Source organism: Lucilia sericata, unplaced genomic scaffold (assembly GCF_015586225.1).
Source record: "Lucilia sericata isolate MDLA Ls3-8-SP2 unplaced genomic scaffold, ASM1558622v1 Contig000067F_arrow, whole genome shotgun sequence".
NCBI classification, from domain to species: Eukaryota; Metazoa; Arthropoda; class Insecta; order Diptera; family Calliphoridae; genus Lucilia; species Lucilia sericata.
Genome location: NW_023994101.1, coordinates 731,515 through 758,993, shown reverse-complemented (window position 1 = coordinate 758,993; position 27,479 = coordinate 731,515). Strand labels below are relative to the sequence as shown.

The following is a 27,479-nucleotide window of genomic DNA, read 5'->3' as shown; positions in this document are numbered from 1 at the left end:
TATAAAAATTCGTCTTCTAGTGGTTATTTCATGAATTTATTGATTAATTTAATCTAGTGTATTTCATCACAGCAAAAGCGTTCAGCTAAAAGTGTACCCTCATCCAGCAGTAGCAGCAGTAGTAGTAGTAGTTCTAGCAATAGCAATTCTGGTTCGGGCGGTTGGACCTCCTGGTCAGAATGGTCAACGTGTTCGCGCACCTGTGATGGTGGTGTTATGCAACAAATACGTCGCTGTCAAAATGCCAATGGCTGTAAAGGTGACAGTGTACGCTATCGTATTTGTAATATGCAACCATGTCCGGAAAAATTGGATTTTCGAGCCCAACAATGTTCTGCCAACAACGATGTGCCATATGATGGAACTTTGTATAAATGGACACCGCACTATGATTACGTAGAGCCCTGTGCACTAACTTGCAGGTAAAAAACAAGGAGAAAAATGTGAAAAATTCATATGAATTTTAAGTTTTGTTCTTTTTTTTTTTTTTTGTAATATTTGATCCTGACAAATAAAACTCATATGTCATGTGGCAGCCACCTATAGTGGGGGGTGCAAGCAGCTAAAAAGGTTTTTCTCTAGAGTTGTAAAATAAATATTTAGAGGTGTGCAATTTTTTAAATTTTATTTTCATTATTCCTATGGAATGCTGCTGACATTTGACTGTTTGTTATTTGTTGTGCTGCCTTAAACGGGACATACCATGGCATTGGCCCTTTTTTGCTGAAAAACAACAATAAATAAACATAAATTATGTTGTGGTTTAAATGCTACATACATACATATTTCAGCACATATTTTCGGTGCTATGTTTATTAACTGCGGCTGCACCTTTAACCCTATAACATTTGAAACTCTGCCAACGTTTTTATCACTAAAGAAATAAATTTTATTTTAAATAAAAATATCAGAAAAAAAATTGTTTTATAAATCATTATATGTATGTATGTGTTAGAGAAAATTTTCTATAAATTTGTATTCAATCTGATTTTTCAGTTCATTTGTGGTAAATTATTTCATATTTGTGGTTAAATACTTTCATATGAAATGTAGCAAAATAAATACAAATAATTTGCAATAAATAACAATATTTCTATAAAAATACAAATATGTATTTTTTTGTTTGAAAATAAATTTAACAAATAAATTATTTGTAATTTCTATTTTTCTAGCAAAATTGTAAATAAATTGTATAGTTTATTTATGTTTATATTTACATATATATTTATTTGTATCTATTTATATTTGTTTATATAAAGTAATTAAAGATTTAAATAGTTAATATATAAATTAAAATGAATCAAATAAATGGTAAACTACAGCAGGTGAAGTTAAAATGACTTCTGATTTGTAACATCTCAAAGTTAAATGACAAAAAAAATAACTTTTAAATTTTCAAATCGTTTTTTTTTTTTGGGAGTTGAAGGAGGGTTGATAGCCAATAAGAAACTTTCTTTATTTTTAAGTATTTTCAATAAAAATTTCTTTATAATTTTTATATTCATTCAAGACTGAAGAATGTTTTTTATTAAAAATTTTAGATATTTTTACACAAATAGTCTCAAATTCCAAACGAATGATATAAAATATGTCGTTGTTGTTTTTTTAATTTTTTTAATATTTAATTTTATGCAAATAATTGTTTTGTATAAATAACAATATTATAGTCAATTAAATGCTGAAACTATAAATATTATTTTTCTATTTATTTGTTTTAATATCATATTTGCACTAACTCACAATAAGCTTAATATTTAAAAATAATATAATTTATTTGAATTACAAAAATCTGTTGGAAATAAAATTTAACATACTTTTTTTTTAATTTACTGCAAATAAAAATTACATGTAAATTTTTAATACGAAAAAGACATAAGTTAAATAAATATAACTATAACACTAAGCAAATATTAAAAAAAATAAACTACAGAAACTGTAAATCAGAGTCCACCAACAAGATAAATTCATAAAAGTAGTTTATAATAGTTAAACATATGATTATAATTGCTTTTCAATACTTTAAAGTCCCCTAGAGTGTATTATTGTTGTAATAATTATCTATGTAAAACCACGTGACGTATGAGTATTATTTAATTATAAGAAAACAAGTATACGCTACCTATTACCAAAGAAATTAACCCCAATACGAATTTACATAATTTATCTTTTCCAGAGGTCGTCCTGCCCATTTAACCGATGATATTTCGCCTGAAACCACCGGAGACGATTCTGAGCACTATGATGAATTAAGCGTAGTTGTACAATTAAGTCCCAGAGTTTTAGATGGTACTCGCTGTCGTTCCGGTAGTTTGGACATGTGTATACAAGGAAAATGTCAAGTAAGTTTGTTGAGATTTTTCTTATCTCATGCTTAAAAGCCTATATTTGTTACAATAAAAAATTGTTTTATTTGCTTAGATTTTTGCTAAAAATAATCTTTGAAAACAAAAACATATTTATTTATTATTGTTCTAAAATTTCCAAAAAAACATAAAAACTTTTCTGTTGTTGCCTAATTTCTTAAAAGAAAAAGTATGTTTGTAAAAAAACATTGTTTTCATTGCAGTCAGCACATTTATTATTTATTTTATTTTTGTTAAGATTTTGTCTTTTGTATAAACTTTTTCTTATAACATTTAAGATTTAAACTCTCTGGGTGGTAGAATACAGTTGAGACGCCACTTAAAAATATTACAATAAAACACAACCATAATAAGAAATATATTCATTTATATCATTATTATGTTTATTGTTATAATTCGTTATAAAACCAATAGCAACATTGGCACCCTCCCCCATGTTTAGCTCTTTCCTTGTAGTCATAAACAAATCCTATATTTATTCATTTTCGGTTTTGTTTTCTTTCTTATAAAATTATTTTATATATGTATTTGTTTTATAATAACAAATCATTGGCTATGTTTCGGTACAGTATGAGTCCCAATTTGTTGTAATAAATGCCAATATGTCGTTTGCGGTTTGTAAATTTGTATATCTGTATTAGTAGACTTAAATGTTTAAGTGTTTTTATTTTGGTTTACAGTTACATTTGTAAGGATCATATTTCAAGTGGTTGCTGTTGTTATTATTGTTTTTATTTTTATTTTTAAAATCCTTGGTATTTACTTTTATGTAAGTTTGTATGTATATGTATATGCAGGAATTATATATTATTAGGCTGAAACAAAAGTGGGTGTTAGCATGTCAGTATGACTCTGACTATTAAACCGGCTTAGTAGTCAAAATGTTAAGGTAACTAAAATTTTTGAAATAAAAACAATTTCAAGTTCTTGCACACAAAAAACCAACCCACGAAAAACCATAGACTTTAAATAAATCACAAAAAATAAATCAATTCACAAACAGAGGTAAAGAAAATATGAATACACTGAAAATAATTAATAAAAGTTTTCAGTAACAAATATGTTAAAATGTTTCTTTGAGGATACTCAATCATAGTTCAGTTCTAGTTTAGCTCTAATTCAGTTCTAGTTAATTTCTAGTTTAGTTCTAGGTAACAGTTCTAGTTCAGTTCTAGTTCAGTTCTAGATCAGTTCTAGATCAGTTCTAGTTCAGTTCTAGTTCAGTTCTAGTTCAGTTCTCGTTCAGTTCTAGTTCAGTTCAGTTCTAGTTCAGTTCTAGTTCAGTTCTAGTTCAGTTCTAGTTCAGTTCTAGTTCAGTTCTAGTTCAGTTCTAGTTCAGTTCTAGTTCAGTTCTAGTTCAGTTCTAGTTCAGTTCTAGTTCAGTTCTAGTTCAGTTCTAGTTCAGTTCTAGTTCAGTTCTAGTTCAGTTCTAGTTCAGTTCTAGTTCAGTTCTAGTTCAGTTCTAGTTCAGTTCTAGTTCAGTTTCTAGTTCAGTTCTAGTTCAGTTCTAGTTCAGTTCTAGTTCAGTTCTAGTTCAGTTCTAGTTCAGTTCTAGTTCAGTTCTAGTTCAGTTCTAGTTCAGTTCTAGTTCAGTTCTAGTTCAGTTCTAGTTCAGTTCTAGTTCAGTTCTAGTTCAGTTCTAGTTCAGTTCTAGTTCAGTTCTAGTTCAGTTCTAGCTCAGTTCTAGTTCAGTTCTAGTTCAGTTCTAGTTCAGTTCTAGCTCAGTTCTAGTTCAGTAGTTCACTAGTTCAGTTCAGTAGTTCAGTTCTAGTTCAGTTCTAGTTCAGTTCTAGTTCAGTTCTAGTTCAGTTCTAGTTCAGTTCTAGTTCAGTTCTAGTTCAGTTCTAGTTCAGTTCTAGTTCAGTTCTAGTTCAGTTCTAGTTCAGTTCTAGTTCAGTTCTAGTTCAGTTCTAGTTCAGTTCTAGTTCAGTTCTAGTTCAGTTCTAGTTCAGTTCTAGTTCAGTTCTAGTTCAGTTCTAGTTCAGTTCTAGTTCAGTTCTAGTTCAGTTCTAGTTCAGTTCTAGTTCAGTTCTAGTTCAGTTCTAGTTCAGTTCTAGTTCAGTTCTAGTTCAGTTCTAGTTCAGTTCTAGTTCAGCTCTAGTTCAGTTCTAGTTCAGTTCTAGTTCAGTTCTAGTTCAGTTCTAGTTCAGTTCTAGTTCAGTTCTAGTTCAGTTCTAGTTCAGTTCTAGTTCAGTTCTAGTTCAGTTCTAGTTCAGTTCTAGTTCAGTTCTAGTTCAGTTCTAGTTCAGTTCTAGTTCAGTTCTAGTTCAGTTCTAGTTCAGTTCTAGTTCAGTTCTAGTTCAGTTCTAGTTCAGTTCTAGTTCAGTTCTAGTTCAGTTCTAGTTCAGTTCTAGTTCAGTTCTAGTTCAGTTCTAGTTCAGTTCTAGTTCAGTTCTAGTTCAGTTCTAGTTCAGTTCTAGTTCAGTTCTAGTTCAGTTCTAGTTCCGTTCTAGTTCAGTTCTAGTTCAGTTCTAGTTCAGTTCTAGTTCAGTTCTAGTTCAGTTCTAGTTCAGTTCTAGTTTCAGTTCTAGTTCAGTTCTAGTTCAGTTCTAGTTCAGTTCTAGTTCAGTTCTAGTTCAGTTCTAGTTCAGTTCTAGTTCAGTTCTAGTTCAGTTCTAGTTCAGTTCTAGTTCAGTTCTAGTTCAGTTCTAGTTCAGTCTAGTCAGTTCTAGTTAGTTCAGTTCTAGTTCAGCTCTAGTTCAGTTCTAGTTCAGTTGTAGTTAGGTCTAGTTTAGTTATATATAATCATAGAACCCAAATTTTAAAGTTATCAGCCGGAGGATATGCTTTTTTAATGACTACAAAAAAGTATAAAAAGCAAACTAGACTAATTTATTATGTTTCCTTATCTTGAAATCTAAATGACTTTGACATGTTTGTTTTCTAAAATTCTCCTCTATATACTATCATTGCTCCTCCACCGTTTAGGGCAATATTTTTAAAGTGTAGTATGCTTTTAGGCAGCTTTATCGTGTCGTTAATGCTGTGATTATCATTTTTGATTTATTACACATAAGATGTCGCCGTTTGGTAAGAAATACTTTGAAGCGTTTTTTCGAGCATTTTTTATTTGTTTGTGACATTAACTGTAACAACAACAAAGTGCTGGTCCTGTCGTTTTTACAACTTTTTTTGTAACCACAATTGTATGACTATAAGAAGACATAAATACCTGTATTTTGATACTTGAAACTTATTTACATATTTATAATGCTTTTTGTTCTTGTTTATTTTTTGTTACAGAAAACATTTCTTACTGTCAGTCTATTTCTGTATTAGTTTACGTTGGAGTTGTATATATGCATATTTATTTAACGAACATTTATTTTATTTACAAATAACGTTTATATTTTTATTTGTTTGTTTGTTTTTAGCGCGTTGGTTGCGATTTAAAAATTGGTTCAACAAAAAAGGTCGACAGTTGTGGTGTTTGCGGTGGCGATGGCAGCTCCTGTTCACAAACACATTATCAATGGGAGATAGCACCAATGTCGCTGTGTTCGGTATCATGTGGTGGTGGTAAGTAGCTGTTATATTATTTAGATTTATCATTTTATTATTTTTTCTATTATTTATGGTACCAATGACAATCATAAGTATTTTATATGCTTCCTTCATCGATATGCTACAATTATGATGGGATTTTCCATTTTAAATGATAACATAACAAACAATTTAATACTTATACGATACACTTACAAATGTTTTTTTTATTTTGAAATGAATGACAATATTTCATGTCATCCTTTTGCTATAAAATTTCGTTGTCTGTTTAGTCTGCTGTTTAGTCACATATTTTTCAGAGAAATCAGAAATTTTACCCTGATTTTTTGTATCAATATAAAATGTAAATTATTAAGAAAATGTATTTCCTTCCTTTCAACACACATTCACCAGTTTGCCAGCAAAGGAAACACACTGCTTGTATTCACACTTAAATGTTTGCATTTCATATTATCTTTCTTGCCATATTTGATTTAAGCAATTGTGTGTCCTTTTCCTTCTCCCTGTAAAACATAATGTTTATGTATATGTAAATATCAATGAAGGAAGGCTGGTGGTTACTTGGTTGAAAGTATGTATAAATGATTGGTTGGGTTGCATGAGTGGTTTACTGCATGGATGATTCGTTAAGCAAATAGACACATATAAACTACTACAGAAGACCGGAAAATAAACAGACAAACTTAAGCAGACACCTAGTGAATCCATATTTACTTAAACGTGTACGTGTGAAAATAATTTTCTCAATGATTTAAACAGAGCATATGTTAAATATTAAAAGCAAGAAATAAATCACGAATATATTTTTATCTTACTTACAATCAATACTTTTCAACAAAATGTAAAGTTTGTATTTTACCTTATTTACAGAAAATGGAGAATTAACGTAAAATCATGTCATATTAATGAGAATAATCAAAAAATCTTTCCATGAAAAAAAAATTAGCGAAAAACTTTAATAAATAACAAATAAACCAGAACATCACTAAAAAAAGTTCCTTTAATAATTCAGCTCAAGTTCAATTCTAGTTCAGTTCTTGTTGAGTTCTAGTTCAGTTCTAGTTCAGTTCTAGTTCAGTTCTAGTTCAGTTCTAGTTCAGTTCTAGTTCAGTTCTAGTTCAGTTCTAGTTCAGTTCAGTTCTAGTTCAGTTCTAGTTCAGTTCTAGTTCAGTTCTAGTTCAGTTCTAGTTCAGTTCTAGTTCAGTTCTAGTTCAGTTCTAGTTCAGTTCTAGTTCAGTTCTAGTTCAGTTCTAGTTCAGTTCTAGTTTAGTTCTAGTTTAGTTCTAGTTCAGTTCTAGTTCTAGTTCAGTTCTAGTTCAGTTCTAGTTCAGTTCTAGTTCAGTTCTAGTTCAGTTCTAGTTCAGTTCTAGTTCAGTTCTAGTTCAGTTCTAGTTCAGTTCTAGTTCAGTTCTAGTTCAGTTCTAGTTCAGTTCTAGTTCAGTTCTAGTTCAGTTCTAGTTCAGTTCTAGTTCAGTTCTAGTTCAGTTCTAGTTCAGTTCTAGTTCAGTTCTAGTTCTAGTTCAGTTCTAGTTCCGTTCTAGTTCAGTTCTAGTTCAGTTCTAGTTCAGTTCTAGTTCAGTTCTAGTTCAGTTCTAATTCAGTTTTAATTCAGTTCTAGTTCAGTTCTTGTTTGGTTGTAGTTCAGTTCTAGTGGCGACTAGGCTATAATAAATTGATAACCATTTCAAAGTCAACAAAGGAAATCTAAAACTCATGATACCTTGCATAAAAAAATAATTCATTAATAAAACAATTTCAATATAGTTAAAATAACCTTCAAATAAAATCAATAATATATTTAAATGTCATCAATAAGAACAAACAGCAAGAACAAATTATACTCCTTTATACAATATTCATGGAATAAAGTATTAATCTAACAAGAATATAATAGAAAAGAATTAGTAAAATTATTTGTTTCTTGATATTTAAATGAAAATACAAACAATTTAAACTAATATAAACAATAAACTATTTCGTTTGTATTCTTAAAAAATGCAAGAAGCGTTTGTATGAAATATACGCAACTTAACACGCAACATACTTCAGTTGTACAGAAACAAAAGGAAGGAAAAAAATCGACTAAAATTGAAAAGTTTAATGTAATAAATTATAACAATTTATACTGTTACATCAATGATTGACAAAAAAATAAAGGCAGACACACAATACAAACTAACTGCTAAACTGACACACACACCCACTCCAGTATTGTACACATGCAAGGATGAGTGTATCCTTTTTTTTACAAATACTCAAATAAAAATGTCGTGTATACTTATTAATAATAAATTGTTTTAGCGTGACAATAAACGTCATCAACTTTTGTATGTTGGCAAGTATATAAATATTTATATGGTTTTTTATGTAAATTTTTATACACCATTTACATACAAGTGTCTTTAGACATATTTATAAGTTTTACAGAAACCATTAACTAAAAATATAAAAAGTTCTGAACAGAAAATGTAGGAAATTTTAAATAGAATTTTTAATTTAAAGACATGTGTTGACCTTGCCTATGGCTAATACTGTATTAATAATTTGTTAAAAATTAATTATAGTCCCTATATAAATTATTGTATCAAAACACAGTTCTAATCACTTTAATTTATTGGTGTCAATTATTTAGAGAACTTTTTTTTGACTTGTCAATGGATGGATGGACAGCTAATCAATTTTAATAATTTTATTCAATTTATTTGTAATTAGTAGATATTATTTTATGCTTATGACATTTAATTTAATAAAGCCCTAAAGGTAAATATTAATTGCTCATTGTATTAATAAAGTTATTACATAAAAAATTCCTATAATAAACCATCATTAACTTTATTAAGCTTCAATGAATGCTTGAGTTAATGTTAAGTAAAACAAGTGAACTTATTTTACTAGTTCCATCTAAATGATTATAAGTTTGTCAATACATCTGTAATGCCATTTATAAATTGTGGTTCCAATAGATGATTTAACATTGTCGGTGCATTTGTTTAGCCCACTTATCGAAAGCATCAGATGTATGTGTGTATAAATAAGTCGATTTAAACAATATGTTGAACTTTTAAACGTGTAAAGACAACTTCAAATTTGTGTATATTTACATGAATTTATAAATTCATGGATTTACTTACCAATAAAGAATGCAATGAACTCGATAAATAATAAAACGTTAGAAATATTTAAACACAATTTGCAAAAATTGTTCTTACTTAAAAAAAATCAGTAGACACACTTTGAAATAAAGCCTACCTACAAGTATCAATATATACCTAAGTATGGATGTACATCTATTTATACATATGTATAGGCATATACATATGCAGACATCTATGTTCACATGTGCAAACATAATACCAGGTTATAAAGAAATCGAGAGCTACTTGTTACAAGTAAAAAAAATAAATCCTTTATACTAAAGTCTGTTGAGAAAAATTCAGAGTAGCAAGTCTAAAAAACAGGTTTAAATACTGATACAAATAAAGAAATTCTGACACACATCCTCTCAGAGTAAATACACACCAACACATTTAAACACAAACAAACAAATTTCTAAAGCCCAGCAAACACATAAAGTTTGATCAAAGTTTAGGAATTAAGGACTTTTTCAACCAAGTTTGATTACAACTTGAGAATAATTTAAAATCAAAACATGTAAGAATTTATAGTCGGGCATGGCCGACCATGTGATACCCTACACCATATGAAATAAAAGAAACTTTCTAAATGAGGGGTTATATGGGGGCAGGGGGTTAATATGGTCCTATCCTTTTAAATTTTAATGATAATAATATTCTGGTCTATAAGTAAATTTTGACCATCAAGTCATTTTCTGAAAGGGACTTTGTATGGGGGATAGGGTTAAATAAGGGCCGATCATTACAAAAATCCACAGTATCATTAAGACTTGTATAAAACTAAGTTTTGCCGATTTTTGAAGTTATACAAGAACATTTAACATATTTATGAGATCAGAAGCTCTATTCAGGTGGTATGGTTGTATGGGGGCTACATAAGCTTCATCCTTGGGTCAAAAAGAGTATGTGCTAAATTTCATCAAATTATCTTGAAAATTCCCACCTGTAGAGTGCGCACAAGGGTTACTAGGACACACAGACGGATGGACGGACGGATAGACGGACGGACATATCTAAATCGACTTAGAAAGTGATTCTGAACCGATCGGTATACTTTAAGGCAGGACCAATATTTTTGGGTGTTACAAACATCAGCACAAACGCATAATACCCTTCCCGCTATAGCGGTGTAGGATACAAAAATTGCTCTAGGGTTTACCTTTTTGTTCATTAAACTTTTACTTAGGTTTGAGATAATTTCATATCATTTGAATTTTTTTAGAGACAAGATGCTGAAAATAGATATTCAAACATCTTTTTCTCTAACAAATTTTACAATGATTCAAAAACTTCTGTTCTCTGGGATATCCGTATTTCAAATGTAAAATATGTAAATGTATGTGTATTAAGTATCACTTACCTTCAAGTGTTATATCGTACATAAACATCGATTTGCCAAAGGCTGCATTAATAATGCAAGAACGTTAACATTAATGGTTAGAATTTGTACTAAAAGAGATTACTTACTGTTATCATACATATCACGCCTTTACTGCAATAGTGACTTAAAACAGAAATGTATATATGTATATTTAAAAAAAACTTTGAATCTTTTAAGTCATGTTTTGAAAAAAACTATTTTAATGGTATAACAGCTTAAAGTACACTAATCTAGTTGAAATAAGTTTAGGTCTCCATAAAGTTATTTACATTCTCCAATCGTTCACTTATCTGAACAGCTTAGGAATATTTTGATGTATTCAGTTTAAAAACCTTCATTTTTAAGATAAGACACTTTTTAGGTAATCCAAATGTTTATGTAAATATTCAAATATATTCTGTCTCGCAGTTGTAACATGTGTCTGTCTCATTTCGTATGTATTTATTTACATGTAACAAATTCAACTTGTTTAAAGTAAAAATTCTTTGACAAAATAATGATACAGCTAAGGATTTCAAATGTATGTGTATATTCGAAGTGTCTAGAACGCATATTTATACTGTCATGGCAGACAAAGGATTAAAACGAAATATTGTCAGCGACTGGAAATATAAAAAACTAAACAACTACAGAAAATGGTTACAAATCATAACAGTTTCAAATATTTAATTAAATAGATTTAAAATTTTTGCTTTATTTTAGTTTTAAATATTCTACTTCTATTCTATAATATTCTATGATATCTTCATTGTAAATAAAACATGAACATTTTTTACCAACTTTAAATTTTAATGAACTCTTTTCTTTGGTATTATCACTATGGCGACATTTTTATTATAACGAATTTGCATTTTAAAACAATTTCAAATTTTAACTCTTTTTATTTTAAATTTTGTTCTTCTATCGTCTCTTCATTGTTTTATTGACATGTTGAGTTTATTTTCTATGCCAACAACGAAAAACCTTTAATAATAAAAACCAAAATTTTATAAGTTCTAAAAAAAAAAGAAGAAAAGTTTCTAACCTCTTTTTGCCCTAAAGGCTTTCTAAGTAACAAAAATCCTAGAGAGAGAAGGAACATAAAAGAGCAAAATTTTCCAAACGAATATTGTTAGATGTTTATTAATGATAAATTTAATATTTCTTCACATTTATGAAATATTTGATGAAAAAAATGTGATCTCAAAAGATTCATTAAAAGCTTTTTCTAGCTTTCTTTTTAACCAGTGATAGGCAAAGAGCTCTTTTATAAGCTTCAATAAATTCACACCAACGTAAGCTCACACTTATACTTATATAATATTTTCCGTTTGCCAAGGCTAAAAAGTAACTACTTATGTATCTAGTTGTTTGTAAGTCATTACTAGACTCCTTCTAAGTAATGCTGGTGATATGTAGTGGTCATTGAAATGTAAGTTTTTGGGAAAGCACATGTTATTGCTATGTTTTTACTGAGAATATATAAATATTTTTATAGTTTTTTATCAAATATTTTATCAATGTGTACCTGGCTTTATACTTTATTGACTAAACTCGTTCCATAGATTATTACTTTCTGTTTTTAATTTATTTTTTAATAAAAGAACTTACAAACTTTTACTACAATTTGAATTATTTAATAAAATTTTTTGTGTATTTTTCTAATTTGGTAATTTATCTTAAGGATGTTAAAAAGTTTAACAGATATTTTGACGGTTTTACTGAAACATTTCATTAAGTCGTGTTAAAATTAAATTGGCAGTTAGGAGATGTTTTGTTTAAAATTCTTTAAGAAAATCTCAAATATGAATGAAACATCATCATAACATTTAAATAATATTTATTACTACTCAACAAACCTTCAAAACAATTTTTGACTAAATTCTTCAAAATCTCCATTAGCATTTCACTTATCTACGACCCTCCTGCAAAATACAACTTATGTAGTCTAAAAGTTTTACTTATACTTTTAAGAATGTTTTGTTAAATAAATTTGAATTACCCTCGAGGTTATTTAAACTAGTTACCCTCACTAAGTAGCTTTTATTATTAAATATAGTTATATACATAAATACAAAAGATTAAGATGGTAAAATTTAACATACATATTTACCTTTAACCAAAATAAGTTAATGCTGGATTTGTCTTTAACACAAAAGACTTCTGAACTAAGTAGTAGAAGACTTTAACATAAACCACTTAAGCCACTTTTTCTTTACAACACCTGCAGGGAACTGTGAAATGCTAAAAACATTTCAGATTTACTCTTTCTGTACTTTTGGTGTTAAATTGGGTTTTTTTCTTTTTATTGATTTTATTTGTCTTAAATTTGCATTTAAATCGTAGAAAAGAAGAAAAAGAAATATTGTTTATTTCATCTGTTTTCCACCGTATATAGCAGAAATATTTTACTAAGTGTTTGTGTTTTCTTTTACTATTCCCTTTTGCATTTTAAGGTTACAAGATGTCTCGTGTTGCATGTCGTAGTCGTGTCACTGGTGCAGAAGTAGATGATGCTCTCTGTAATGTAGCTAATCGTCCGGAGCCATCCGTAGAGTTGTGTAATACTCATACCTGTCCTCCTAGGTAAGTTGCTTAAACAAATACTTAAAACTTTTCAAAATCAGCTTGCACTTGCTGCTAAGAAAGCAGTGATAGGCTTTCATAACCTTTAGGAAACGAAATACATATATGAGAAAATCATAAGAAATAAGCAAACATGAAAGAATAATAGCTTTATGAGCTCTTTATGCCGATCTCTGCTTTAATGTCTTGCTATGAAGAGAGTTACATTTAAACGTTGAGAGACCTTAAGATATGTAACGTTTTATGCCTGCATGTGAAAGTATTAGTTAGTTTGTGTGGTTTTATTGCAAAATTATAAAAGAGAGTGGGAGTGTTAAGGAAAATGTAAGTGTTTTAAACATTTTAGATTTCCTTTGGTTTTCACTATTGTTAAGGTTGTTTTTTGTGTTGCCATGTTCCTGGTTGCAAAACCTCAAAATGTAATTTAATGTTTGGAAGCAGGTTTAACTATAATTAAAGTTTTGCAAATAACATGCAAAAACCAACTTTTAATGACAAACGAAAAAAATATTAAATATTCTAATTAAGGACATACACATTTTATGGATGATTTTAGACAAAAAAAATAAATTTAAAAATTTTTAATTTACCTTTTTTTAAAGAGAAAATTAGGTCAAATGTGATGAAAAAGGACACTACAAACTAATCTACAAAAATAATGAAAAAAGGAAAAATCTTTTAATGTTCAAAGAATGCTTTAAGCATATCTATTGACATCATATAGTAACAAATGCTTTCTTTCCTGTTAAAGTGGTGTCCTTAACCCATTTCCGCCTTCTGTGCCCATAAATCATAGTTGTTTATTAATAATACGTGCATCATATTCTAGAAGCCTCAGAGTTCCTTAAATCAAAGTTATAAATTAGCAAAGAAATTCGCGTTTCGATTCTTGTACTAATAGGCGTGGCACCTCCCATATGAACTAAATACAAAAAATTGTATATCTGGGAAACCGTTAGTTCTACAACTTTGGACATGCAACACTCAGATACATAAGACACATTTGGGTATAAAATGAGCGAATTGGCGGTAGTGGGCGGTCAATTCCCACATAAAGAAAGTATTAAATTAATATAACTGAGAAAATGAAACAGTTGTCAAATGTTGTCGAAGCCGCTTTAGTATCAGTTTTAATATTCACGATGCAAATGGAAGAATTAGCTAGAGGGGGCGTGGCACCCCCATATAAATTAAATACAAAAATTCGTATATCTGGAAAACTGTTAGAGTTAAAATCCTTAAAATTTACTTGAACAACTTTGACACCTGTGAGAGCATTTGTGTAATATATTGGCAGAAAAAAATAAGGGGCGTGATACCTCCCATATGAATCAAATACAAAAATTCGTTTATCTGGGAAACCATTAGAGCAGACATTCTGAACATTTGGAAAAATGGTGTTGCAACTCCCATATGCATTCAATTCTAAGGAACGCACTATCTAATTTGTTACGAAATTAAGATAATTTGCTTAGTTTAAACATTTTATAACTCTAACTTGTTCCTTAATTTTAATTAAATTCACCAACTCATATTCTAACATTTACCAACTAACAACTACTAAATTTATGTCTATACAAACGTTTGCTTTCAGATGGATAGCTGATGACTGGAGTCCATGCAGTCGTCTGTGTGGTCCTGGGGTACGTGAGCGTATGGTGGTGTGTGCCGAGGAAAATAACGGCATTAAAACCAGAGTAAGTTTTTTTAGTTTTAATAATTTTCTTACCCTCTCCACACTTTTAGTATTTTTAGTTTTATATTAAATATACTAAAGTATATAATTTTTTTCTGTCATTTTTCTACAAGAAAAAGAAAAGTACAAGCAAATGAAAAGTTAAAATTAGACATGGTTAAATATGTTGTTGTATAAATGTATGTTACCTCCCTTCAGCTTGAACAAAATTTCAGAGTGGAGCGGGTTATGAATGAATGAACTTACAAATGACGATGTTGAGTAGCAGCAATACGAATGCAGTAGTAGTTAGTAGTCTTGTTGCAGTTGTTAGTTTTTGTCAGAAGGTCGCTTAAGGGCATTTAACACTAACTGCTTTTGTGGATTTACTGCAGAATAAGTACTAGTATATATGGTACTTACATATATTAGGGAGATAACTTTTTTTAAATTGTTAAATATTAAGGGTTTTCTACATAAACATGATAAAAACTATTTTAGCTTTTTGTTGTCTAAAAGTTATTCGTTTCATTAATTTCTTTCTTACTCTTACAAGTCTGTTTGTGGTTATCACCCTAATGTATGCACATTCACATTTGTTCAAGTTGGTATTTATGTTTGAATATAAGTAGACTCTTTTTAATGTGTGTTTTTATGTAAGTGGCCTAGAAAAAGTACTTGTATGTGGGCAGTTTTGTAGTAGAGAATTTGTCTATAATAGTAGTAAAATATTTGAACGTCATATCGATAAAATTAATAGTCCTACATCAAGCTTTAAGTGTTTCGATCAACTCAGAATCACCTTCTGAATAGATTTTATATTGTCTGCGTTCCCAAGACAACGTAATTTAATTGGACCCAAACGCTTATTTCGGTCTCTAAATTGTTACCATTTAAAATCAGTTCATTATATCATATAAGCCCCATACTAATAACCTCCCGAAACTGATCTATAGAATAATATATGAAATACATATCGTTTAACGCAATCATATAGACCACTTTGGAATCAGTCCATATTTAGACATACAAAGTTTTCATATAAAGCCATCTTTCGAAAATCACTTTCAATATGAATTTCGGTATCGGTATTACAACTCAAATAACATGAAAACAACTTGCGATAAGGAATCGATATGTATGTATATTCAGAAATTGTTTAAAAGAAATTTTATAATGATCGGTCCATAAGGTTAAGTTAAACTTATAAATTCCTGATTTGTAAAACAATTGTGTAAGCTTATGAGAAACGACAATAGCTCCCATATAAAGCCAACTTTCGTTTATAAACTCTCATTTCTTCGCCTTACGAAATGTCCCTTATATAATGTTCGGCAATAGCTGCAGTACTGAGCCAGTTCATTTTAATATGCTGGTTGACTGCATGATATAGAAAATCATGACTATAATATTGTTGCAGTTGTGGTTGCTGATGATGATAACAAATAGAATAAAAAAAAACGTCTTGTAATTGCTACTGTTTAACAACTAGTACTTGTAACATACAACAACTTACTAATTTCAAAGCTAAAAGTACCTTTTTTCTGTTTGTTTTATGTTTTGCTTTTTTTTTCTTTCAATTCTTTTTCGTTGTTTTTTTCCCCTTTTTAACAAACGCCTACTTATATTTTTTGTTGTACTCTTGTCTTGTACTTATTGCAGGTTGCGGACATAATGTGCCCTTTACCAAAACCGCCAACACAAGAACAGTGTATTATGGAAGAGTGCCCAAAGTGGGAAGCTGAAGAGTGGACGGGTGTAAGTGTTTCATTTAAGTTTGTACACATTTTTTAAAGGGATATTTAAGGCCTTTTTTCATTATTAGTACTTGCTATGTTTCTTAAAGTTTATAAATAGGTACTTGTATGTTGAAGTTGCCTTTTTTTATAATGGTCAAACATTTTAGCTGGATTTTTATTTTTAGTTATTTTTGTAAAATTTCTTGCTTAAAAGTAAGTTGTAACTTTTTAACTACTTAAATTATTACACTTTGTTGGAAATTTGAGCAAAAAATATGCTGTAAGTATTCTTCTGGGTTTGTCTAAAGAATATGTCGAACTTATACATTCCTTGCAACTTTAGTTTTTGTTAGTTGCAGTTAATATTTATTTAATAGGTTAATTTTCGTATAAAAATCTCTTTTACTTTAAAAATTCAAAAACACACTGATATGGTGTTTTACTAATTTAGTTTTTGAATAGTTTTTCTTCTTAGTTTTAAGTTCATTTTCTTAAAACGATTTCTTTTCTTTTTATCTTAAGTTGCTGATTATTTTTTCTCTTTTTGTTAAAGTAACATTGTTATTTAAATTCTTAACATATTCCACAACTAAATGAACAAAAGTTATTATTATTTGTTTGTTTTTTTTTTTTCTCTCTTACAACAAAATAAACAAGTAGAAAGAAATGAAATTTGCATTAAGATTAACATTAACAAAAAATTTTTTTTCAACACATTTCTTTTCCAATTTACTCAGAAAATATAATAAAGATGTGTTGTTAAAATTGGGTAGGGGCAAAAGTCGATTTCTAAGAAAGGATAATACCGAGTTACGCCCATTAACAATTAACGTTTAACTAAAAGTTAGCACTAACCAAATGTCTTAATATTGAAAATTTTCCATGAAACATGGACAATATGTCAGCTATGTTTTCTTCATGGTTAAATAAACCAAAAAAACCACAGGGTGGCATTTTGTCACCTTTAGTCTGGGTTACCATGATTAATAGCCTCCTAACCGAGAAAGAACTTAGACCTATCTGCTATGCAGACGATGTCATTACACTTTTAAAGGGAAAGGATCCAAATTACATGTGTGGAAGAACTAAGAATCTGAGAGGCCTCAATGTTAACCCGGCGAAGATGGAAATCTGTCTTTTCACAAGAAATGCAAAAATTTCTACGTTTACTGGACCGGTGACTGACAAAATTAAGTACTTAGGTGTAATTCTTGACTAAAAATTAAAATGGAGACACCACATAGAGAATAACATCAACTAAACACATCGGTGCTGGGCGATATGTAGGAGAACTATAGGCATGAAATGGGGCCTTAGTCCTACAATGACAAATTGGCTTTATAAAAGTGTAATTAGACCATTTTTTGCTAATGCTTTTATAATCTGGTGGACTGCTTTGGACAAAAAGTGTAATATCATACTACAGGTAGTTCAGCGTAACTGGTGCTACCAACCAAGGCTGTGGAAACGTTGCTAGTTATTCCAACCATTGAAACATATTTATGATATGAGGCGACGCTTACAGCTGAACGGCTCTTTACTTTAGGCGAACTGGCCAAACTGGACATTAGAAGTTTATACACAACCTTCGTACGTGCCTGATCGCATACCAGGCACAGAATATGTCGGAAGCTTAGAAACGCTGATCCCAGATAGAATGTCTTGATCAAGCGGAACATTAGAGCAAATACCAGTATTAATCTGTTTCTTCACGGATAGATCTAAATTGGGGGACAAAATAAGCAAAAGCTTTAACTGAATATTCTCCCAGAGGTAAGTTTTACATCACATGGGTACTAAGCCACTCGAGAGTAGTCGTCATCGAAAGGGCGTATGTAATAGCTTTAAATGGAAGGGATCTCAAGGTAGTTAACCTGACAAACGCAAAACCTTTCTGTGGTTAGTAAGATGGTACGTATTCTGAGTGGACACACAGGATTACGAGCACATCTATACAAAATTGGACGTGCGGATTCACAAGAATGTAGAGCCTGTGGAGAGGACAGTGAAATCTGGAGTACTTTCTTTGACACTGATGTTTTAAAGTTTAACGTTAATGGAACTTAGTTAAACATTAGATCTAAATTTTCTTTAAAGAAATCGACTTCATCCCTAAACTAATAAAATGTATAAATTCATGAATACCTTAACGTCTACATCAACATGTAGCAAGATGAGTATGAATTTGACTATGAACGTGAGACAGTGGGTGTGTGTAGGAAACTGTAAGAAATTATATGCGTGTCTGTATATGTTAATGTTTTCTCAACCAAGCACGTTGCATTAATATATAATTTTGTGAAGTTTTCTTATTTACATATAAACATACATTCTGTTAAATATAAAAAAACAAGAATATATGCAGATAACCCCAAGAAACACACACACGCATACCTGTTAGTTCAAATACAAAGTCAGAAATACTTTAGTGAAAAAAACACGAAAATTTAGATAAAAATAAATGAAGAAATGCAAAAGTCAAAAAACCTTAAATGCCTAACTTACTAACTGACACAATTTACATTGTCTGCTGTAACTTTTTTTCGTTCTCGTTTTTTTTTCTAAAAGGTAGTTATAAATAAAAAATCTTACCCAACAACACCCACACGTTTATGTAAAAAAACGTATGTCTGTCTATTAGTTGTGTTACAGACTTAAATTTACTTTCAGTTTTTTTACTTACATAATGCATACATACAAGTACTGAGAAAAAAAAATGAATAAAGAAACATGAGCACACATTTATTTTGAAAATCATCACGTTTCATGTTAAAACTTTTTTCTCTGCTGTTTCTTTTTGTCTTCCATCTGGTATAAAAACAAAAGTGTTCCGTATCCTGTGGCCAAGGCATACAGATGCGTGGCGTTGAATGTAAATCACCCGATGGCAGACTGAGCGCCAAATGTGATCCTCTAACAAAACCCTCCAGTGTACAACAATGTACCACAGGCATTTCATGTGATGGTGGCTCCATGAGTGGCGGCACCATTATTGTGGGTAGCAGTGGCCCACGGGTAAGTTTAAACCAAAACAGTAACTGTAACATTATTAAGTTTAAGGTGGGTTTGCAGCAGCAAAAAAGAAACAACAAACGAACAAATGTCATTTGTTAAGCTTCAAAATTAATAAACATCCTTAAGGAAATTATTTATTGTTTAGGAAAGTGTATGTGTTGGATGCTATTGAAACACAAAATGACATAAAATAAATAAGAAATATTGTTTAAGTGTCTTAAAGTATAATTTATTTTAATTTTCTTTTTTTAGTTCTGCTAATAAATTTTGTTGAAAATTTTTTTTTCTTAAAGAATCCCATGGAGGATGATGATGACATGGACGATGATGAAGAGGATGATGATGAAGATTCTGATGATATGGATGATGAGAATATATCATCAGATGATGCTTCCTATAATGATCAACCTTCCATGTATTCCCATCACACTGTTAGTCGTTTACATCAAGAAGAATCAGATGGTCCCAGGACAATGCGTTTAACTTCGGGTGGTTATTCGAGAGATCATGAGCCTTCAGAACCAAGGTAAGTACAAAATTTAATATAAAATTGAAATTTTAGTATAAAGGGAAGTAGGAAACACTTGCAAAAAACACCCTTAATTAATTTTGAAAAAGGACACATGAATTAAAACTAATTTAAAAGCTTTACACTATATTTTAAATAAATCATTTATTTAATTCAATTAAGACCTTTACAAAACCGCTTTTACAAAGGATTTATTGAGAACTTGTATAAAAAAAACTTTTACTTTTCTTACATTTATTTGCAAATATAATTAAACTTACATCCTTACACCGACTTCATTTTCAATTAATTAATTACATTGGCCATTTTCAACATTTACGCAAATCTCTTGTTTTTGAGCCTTCACCAAAGAATAAGGACAAGAATAATTGTTACATTTGAAATATAACCTTAACAAACTACAAGAAAAATATAAATAAAAATACATTTAAATAAAGGTCAATTATGGTAGCTTTAATTTTGGTTCATTATTTTTGTGTTTCTATTTTTTTTTTTTTTTTTTCTAAAAGTAAATTACCCCCTACTGTTTGACAAACAAATTGATATCATTAAACCGAAAATTAAGTAAAAACAAATGTTAAAGGACTCTAACAATCAAACAGGAAAAAAATTAAAACATGAATCTAGTATAAACTTAAATGTCACCTTGTGAGTACTTACAAGGCAAATAACAGCTTAAAAGGGACTAAATTGAAATATTAAATAGAGAAAGTGTTTCCTAGACATAATTAGGACAAGACAAAAAACACCTTAAATACTCTAGAAATACGCATATTACGACTAACTGACTGACTAGCTGTATCACTGATAATATAGTAATAGCATAGGGGGCAGTCGAAAAAGTATTTATAATTTATAAAGTGGTAATCTTAGTATCAAATGGAAAATGAAAATTGGTGTGATAGTGTAATTTCAGCTTTAGTTCTTTAAGATATCTAGGGTCCTTATCAGACATTTAATTTCTTATATCGACTTCGCTATATAATTTCATTTTGTTGTTCGACTGTGGCCGATAGTTCATTCCTGGGGAAAAAACTTTACGTTAATACAGCTGTCATTGGGTTGACAATCTTTGGCCGAGTAAGAATCGGGTAGTTCCGGAGCGAAGATCCAATTGTCGTGAGAACGTTTCATTTTGTTAATACCAACAGCGTATGTTTGGTAGCCAAATCTATGATTTGAGTCTTAACAGTCCAAATTATCATACACCGATTTGGTTTAATTTCATTTGCACAATTCTCGAATGAATGTTCGATAGAATGATCCAAGATTTGGATCCACAAAATATCTGGAACCTTCAGCAATTTAATTTAACTAGCAATAAAGAATACAACAAAATCGACTACTCTTAGGACAGGCCCATATCGATTAAATTAAATAATATGCTTTATATTTATATAATTTATGAGATACCATATAAAAATAAAAATTCAAAACTTTAGGGCTTGACCCTAAATCACACGATTGATAATGTTTTTTGAATATAAAAATTTGAATAAAACTTCGTTACTAATTAAAAAACAATATATAGTTCGCGACTTCCACATTCTAAAAGAACTTTACCACTACACCTCGTCTAGATAAATTGATGAAGTTATTGTTGTTGTTATTGTAGTAGTGTTAGTAACTATGAGAGGTATAACAAGAGGCAAATAAGTGCTGTTAATGGATTTAATTGCTTGTAATTTTAGTGGCATTGTTGATGTTGTTCAGATTGTAGCTCTTGATGACGATGACGATGGTGATGATGTTGACGGTGACGACTACGATGATGATGAGTAGGCTTGATAAGCTTTATTATTACTCACCCTCTTCCTCAAGAGTCACTCATTGACTGACTACTTATACATTTGTGTATAGGGGGCGAGCAGGGGGAGGGGGTTCTTAAAATGTTTGTACAGCTATTTATCAAGATTGTGTAGTAACAAGGATTTCTTTAGTTGCTTTTTTTCTACATTTTTGATTCATTCATTGTGTTTTGTTTTGGCTACCACTTAATTAGTGCAGGAAACAATTTTGTGTAGAAATTTCTTTGTGTTTTTTTTTTTCATTATTTCCATTATTTCATTCTTTCCTGTTCTTTTTTTTTTTTTTGTCTTAACATCGTGCTGTGTAATTTCCTTGTGCATTTAGTAGGATGAATTTTCATGATTTAACAATTCTATTAGTAAATATTAGAAACACAAGGACTTTTGCGACTAATAAAAGGCATAAAATATAAGTAACAACAAAAGTAACAAAAAAAGCAGGAAGAGGAACAAACAAAAAAGCAACTCAAATACAGTTAATTGGTAAATTGAAAATGCGGACAAAAAACACACAGACATTCAAACACTTTAGGACAAATGAACAACAAATACAAATAATTATTTATACTTGTCGCTAAATGATTAAGTGCTCGAGCAGAGGGTGTACAAGGGTGCGTATACTTAATTTGAACCCACTTTATCAAAAACCATACATTAACAATTTTTTTGTTCTATTCTTCGCTTGGTTGCATTATGAACATTTGAAAACCTCAACATTAGTACTTGTGTGGTGATTTTAATTATACCATCAAGCATTCTCAATTGAGAATTTCACTATTTATACAGGGTGATGGAATAATTTAACTCTATCCACCCTTTATCGCCAACAACCTGCTATTCTTATAACATTAAAATCAATTCCAAATTTTGTTGAAAGTGGTTGAGGGAGAAAGAATTTTGTTATGAACCTAAATTAGTTTATATTTGGTTACTTTTACTCATTTTCTATTGTTTCATATATATAAATGTTTTGGTCAGTTGTTGGCGTCAGTGACAATTTATTATTTATCATGGTCATGGCAAAATGAAATATACGACCTGTGTTTCTGTCTGTATTTTTTAATTGGTATGAGAAGTTTGATTATGTGTATTTGAATTTTGTGGCAGTCTAAAAGTCATGCAGAAATAAAATTTTCCAAAATTTTTTTCTTTGTCAATTTGCCTTTAGGTAATTTTTCTTTTTTTATTCTCTTTTGCTATTATTTTGTGGTATGGTTTAGTTTGGCGACATTGGTATACTAGTTTAGTTTAATATTTTTATTATTATCGATTACTAATAAAGTTTTCTATAGCTGCCACAAACTGACAAAAAAACATTTTTTTTGCAGACTTTATGGTTGATACCCTATAATAGAGAAATAAAGGTTTCAATGTTTGGTTTTGCTTCAGTTAATCCATAATTAATTACAGATTTAGAAAACCTGATTAACTAATTCCTTCTTTACTCATTTAGTGACCTAATTTTTCCCATTCTCGAAAATTAAAAACCTTCAGATATTCGGGATCTCATTTGATTTTGAACAGAACTATAATGATAATCGTGATTAGTAATTTTTTAACAGTAAAATATCTGGGGTACACGGAAAATTCATCTTTGGTTTAGACTTTAGTCTGAACTGTAGTATAATCTATAGTCTAAGCTGCAGTATAGTCTATAGTAAAAACTATAGTCTGATCTATATTCAAGACTATAACCTAGTCTATAGTCAAGACTATAGCTTAGTCTATAGTAAAGACTATAGTCTGACCTATAGTCAAGACTATAGTTTAGTCTATACTCAAGACTATACTCTAGTCTATAGTCATAACTATAGTCTAGTCTATAGTCAATACTAAAGTCTAGTCTATAGTGAAGACTATAGTTTAGTCTATGGTCAAGGCTATAGTATATAGTCTATAGTCAAAAGTATAGTATAGTCTAGTCCATAGTCAAGACTATAATCTATAGCCTAGTCTATGATCAAGTCTATAGTAAAAACTATAGTCTAGTTTATCATCAAGACTGTAGTCTAGTCTATAGTCATGTCTATAGTAACGACTACAGTTTAAATTATAGTCAAGACTAAAGTATAGTGGTACATAACATTCGTTTACTACTTAACCACTTTAAACTAAATCATCACTCTCTTTTAAGTTTCAAATTATTCTTCTAAGAGGATAATGGCCCGCAATTGTGGAAAAACAATTTCTCACAAGTTTGCCTTAAGAGATTTTATTGTGCGCAAACCAAAAAAAAAATTAAAAAAGAAAACTTTATCAATGCGATAAAATAATTTTTTTAATAACTTTATAGGACTTTTTATACATACAATTATTATTTTTATACAGCATCTCTTGTCTAGGCCAGAAAAGAACAAACATTTTATACAAGAGACTAGGATTCCCTGTAATCTAAGTGTAAGTTTATTTTTTTATTTGCTCGTAGGCCAACATTATTTTCATCTTTATTTTCTTTATATAATTTCTTGTGTAAACAAAAAAATAAAAGCCATGAATTGTATGTATTTGGCCAAAAAGAATATTTGATAGTCTTGTGCCAAAACGGATGTTAAAATGTCGCCATTGAGACGCGCCAGTAAGGCGTCTGGGAGATAAGGCCGCTTTATATTATAAAGAAATAGTTTTTTTATTCTTTAGTTGCTTTGCAAATCATTTAAGTTTTCCAGCTGTGTTTCCTTAGCCAAGAAAGGCATTTAAACAAAGATATTATGGAAGGAAACTTTTAAAACTGACAATATGAAGAAATCAATTCGGCATGAAAATAATATTTAATAATAACAATAATAAGGGGGAAACGATGGAATATATACACAAATTACTTAAATAATACATAATGATTTCAGGCATAATTTTTCCTATTTAAATATAAACTAAATTTAACTTTAAGTGATAAAAACTGCAAAATGAATTTGTATCCAAACAAATTATTTAAAAATTTGTTTATTTCCCCCTCGTGTTATAAATATTAATGACAATTTGTTTGTTTTTCTTTATTTACAGTTATATTAAAGATCTTGATTGGTCACCCTGCAGTGTGACTTGTGGTGAGGGCATTCGTAGACGTACTCACAAATGTAAAATATTTCTTGAATACTCACGCACTTTGGCCACTGTTAATGATACCTTATGCGAAGGCATTAAGCCACACGATGAGGTAGAACGTTGCGTGGAGGAACCCTGCATGCTGCCATCTCATGGTTATGAAGACCAATACCCACGTGATTCTATTAAAGTGGGTGTCTCGGAACCAGGCAAAACATATGTATGGCGTGAACAAGGCTACACCTCCTGCAGTGCCAGTTGTTTGGGTGGTGTGGAGGAGCTCATCATTAATTGTGTGCGTGAGGATAATGGTCGTGTAGTTTCACCATTTTTGTGTGCACCCGAAACAAAACCGGAAGCTCGTGTGCGTACCTGTAATGATAGACCATGTCCTCCTCGTTGGAATTATTCTGATTATACCCCCTGTTCGAAGTCTTGTGGTATTGGTATTAAAACCAGAGAAGTGCAATGTATTCATGAGGTAACCAGGGGTGGAGAGAACACCATGGTGGTGCCTAATAGCATGTGTCCCCAGCCACCACCAGCAGATCGTCAGTATTGTAATGTTTTGGATTGTCCAGTACGCTGGGAAGTAGGCGAATGGTCTAAATGTTCACATACCTGCGGTTATGGCTTCAAAGAACGTAAGGTAGAATGCAAGCAAATAATGGCTCAGGAGCACAAAATCGAAAGACCAGAATCCATGTGTCCCAGTGCCAAACCACCAGATAAGAAACCCTGCAATGTTAAGCCCTGTCCACCCGAAGATCCCAAGCCTGTCATACAAATTAGCAATACAACTCATATACAACATGATCCTAAAAAATCTAAAATCACTTTAAAAGTTGGTGGTGCTGGGGTGGTGTTCTTTGGTACTCAAGTGAAGATTAAGTGTCCTGTCAAACGTTATAATCGTACTAAGATAAAGTGGAGTAAAGATCATAAACCTTTGGCTAAGTCTAGGAAATTTAAGGTATCCAAAAAGGGAGCTTTACGTATTCTAGATATAACTTTCCGTGATGCGGGTATTTATTCATGTCATGCTGGCCTGAGTAGTGCCGAAATAACGATAGATGTCAAAGCTAAACCAGGTCAAAAGCAGGAGGAATTGGAAAGGCATGAATCTGGTAAGTAGGGATATGATTAAATGATATGTAGATCTGGGCAATTAGCTCTCTGTCGAGATATATTTGTGTTTTAAACATGTGTGAGTTTAGGAATGTATGAAAGCAAGAAAGCTCTTAATAGAGCTTTCTGCAAATACTTATCTAGAACAAAGAGTAACAAATGTATGCGTGAGAACAAGATCTTCGACTAGATTTGTTTGTCTTTTAAGCAATTGTAAGCTTACGTACATATGTATGAAAGCAAAAAAGCTCATGATAGAGCTTTCGGCCAAATAATGATCTAGGACAAAGAGTAACGAATGCATGCGTGAGAGCAATTTCTCTGACTACATTTGTTTGCTTTTTAAGTATGGCAGAGCTTACATGTTTATGAAAGAAAGAAAGCTCATGATAGATATTTCTGCCAATTATTTATCAAGAACAAAGAATTTAGATTTGTTTGCTTTTTAAGTATGGGTGAGCTTACATATGTATAAGTAACAAATTAATGCGTGAGAGCAAAAAAACTCTTTGTCGATACTAGTTCTAGATCACAATAGAACATCAATTACTTAAAGTAAATATGATTTTTATTATTTCCAGATCGTTTAGTAAGAGAAAGAAGTGGCACGGAACCGCTAACGGCAGCAGATATGACAGCAACGGATAACAGGTTAGTATAACTTGGTAAAGATGAGAACGTAAGCGTAAGTTATCGCTTATAGGATGTTAAGCCTCTTTAATTTTTACTTTACTTGAGTGTCCGGAAAATGTTTTTATTTCAGTTTCTCTGACTGAACTGACTGTTGAAATCTAATAAGTCTCAACAAATAACGTAATTGTTCCATTCAAGAAATATAAACATTATTACAACTATTTACTTACTTTTTTTGGTTCAGAGATAGAAAATATTTTAAAATATAATATTTAATTTTTGTTTTTAATCCCAAGTTATGCGTAATAACAGTTTAAGAATTTATACAAACATTCTCTGTATACGTACCTATTTAGAATATGAATTCCAAAATGCATTCAAGTTTCAACAACCAAATTATATGAAGGAAAAAAACTACAATCATTGTATAAAATGACAAAACATACTTATTATAAACTTTGAAAAGAATTTTAAATCTATTTACGTAATATAATAAAATACAAGATAATGGAGACGAGTCTAAAGAAAGTATGAAATTTTAATAAGTTGTCAGACGAAATTTTAACAAAATAGAAAAGTAACAAAATTTGATTTAAACAAGTGAATAATTAAGAAATAAAGTAATTTCTAGTGGTCGATTTCAAAAACAAATTTAATTATTCAAAGTTTTCAAGTTGACAAGTATATATTATGATCATAGTAAAATTTTCAATATACTCATAAAGATTTGACTGATGGTATTTTCGGATAGTTTTTCATATAAAAATCAGTTTTAGAAAAACAATATTAATAATATTAATAATCTTGATCATAGGTTGGAAAAGATTTGATAATGAAGTTAAAACGTACAAACTGTGTGATGTTGAGTATTGAAAGCATATATCTACATATATACGCCTTACACACTTATGTATATCTAGTGACGCAATAATCCGTATTGCGTCTTCTTATTGGGTAAATGTT

General features: G+C 30.2%; 1 protein-coding gene across 2 annotated transcripts in view; it reads left to right on the top strand.

The window, feature by feature from the left end:
* LOC119616323 (protein madd-4) overlaps positions 1-27,479 on the top strand; it is a 123,605-nt gene that overhangs the window by 65,216 nt on the left and 30,910 nt on the right. For both annotated transcript variants that reach the window (XM_037972679.1, XM_037972680.1), the window contains exons 4-13: positions 58-422; positions 2,174-2,339; positions 5,738-5,882; positions 12,818-12,947; positions 14,542-14,644; positions 16,285-16,380; positions 19,188-19,376; positions 19,670-19,902; positions 24,714-25,882; positions 26,465-26,534. In XM_037972679.1, coding sequence (XP_037828607.1) covers positions 58-422; positions 2,174-2,339; positions 5,738-5,882; positions 12,818-12,947; positions 14,542-14,644; positions 16,285-16,380; positions 19,188-19,376; positions 19,670-19,902; positions 24,714-25,882; positions 26,465-26,534 — 2,666 coding nt within the window. The remainder of the gene's footprint in view (positions 1-57; positions 423-2,173; positions 2,340-5,737; positions 5,883-12,817; positions 12,948-14,541; positions 14,645-16,284; positions 16,381-19,187; positions 19,377-19,669; positions 19,903-24,713; positions 25,883-26,464; positions 26,535-27,479) is intronic.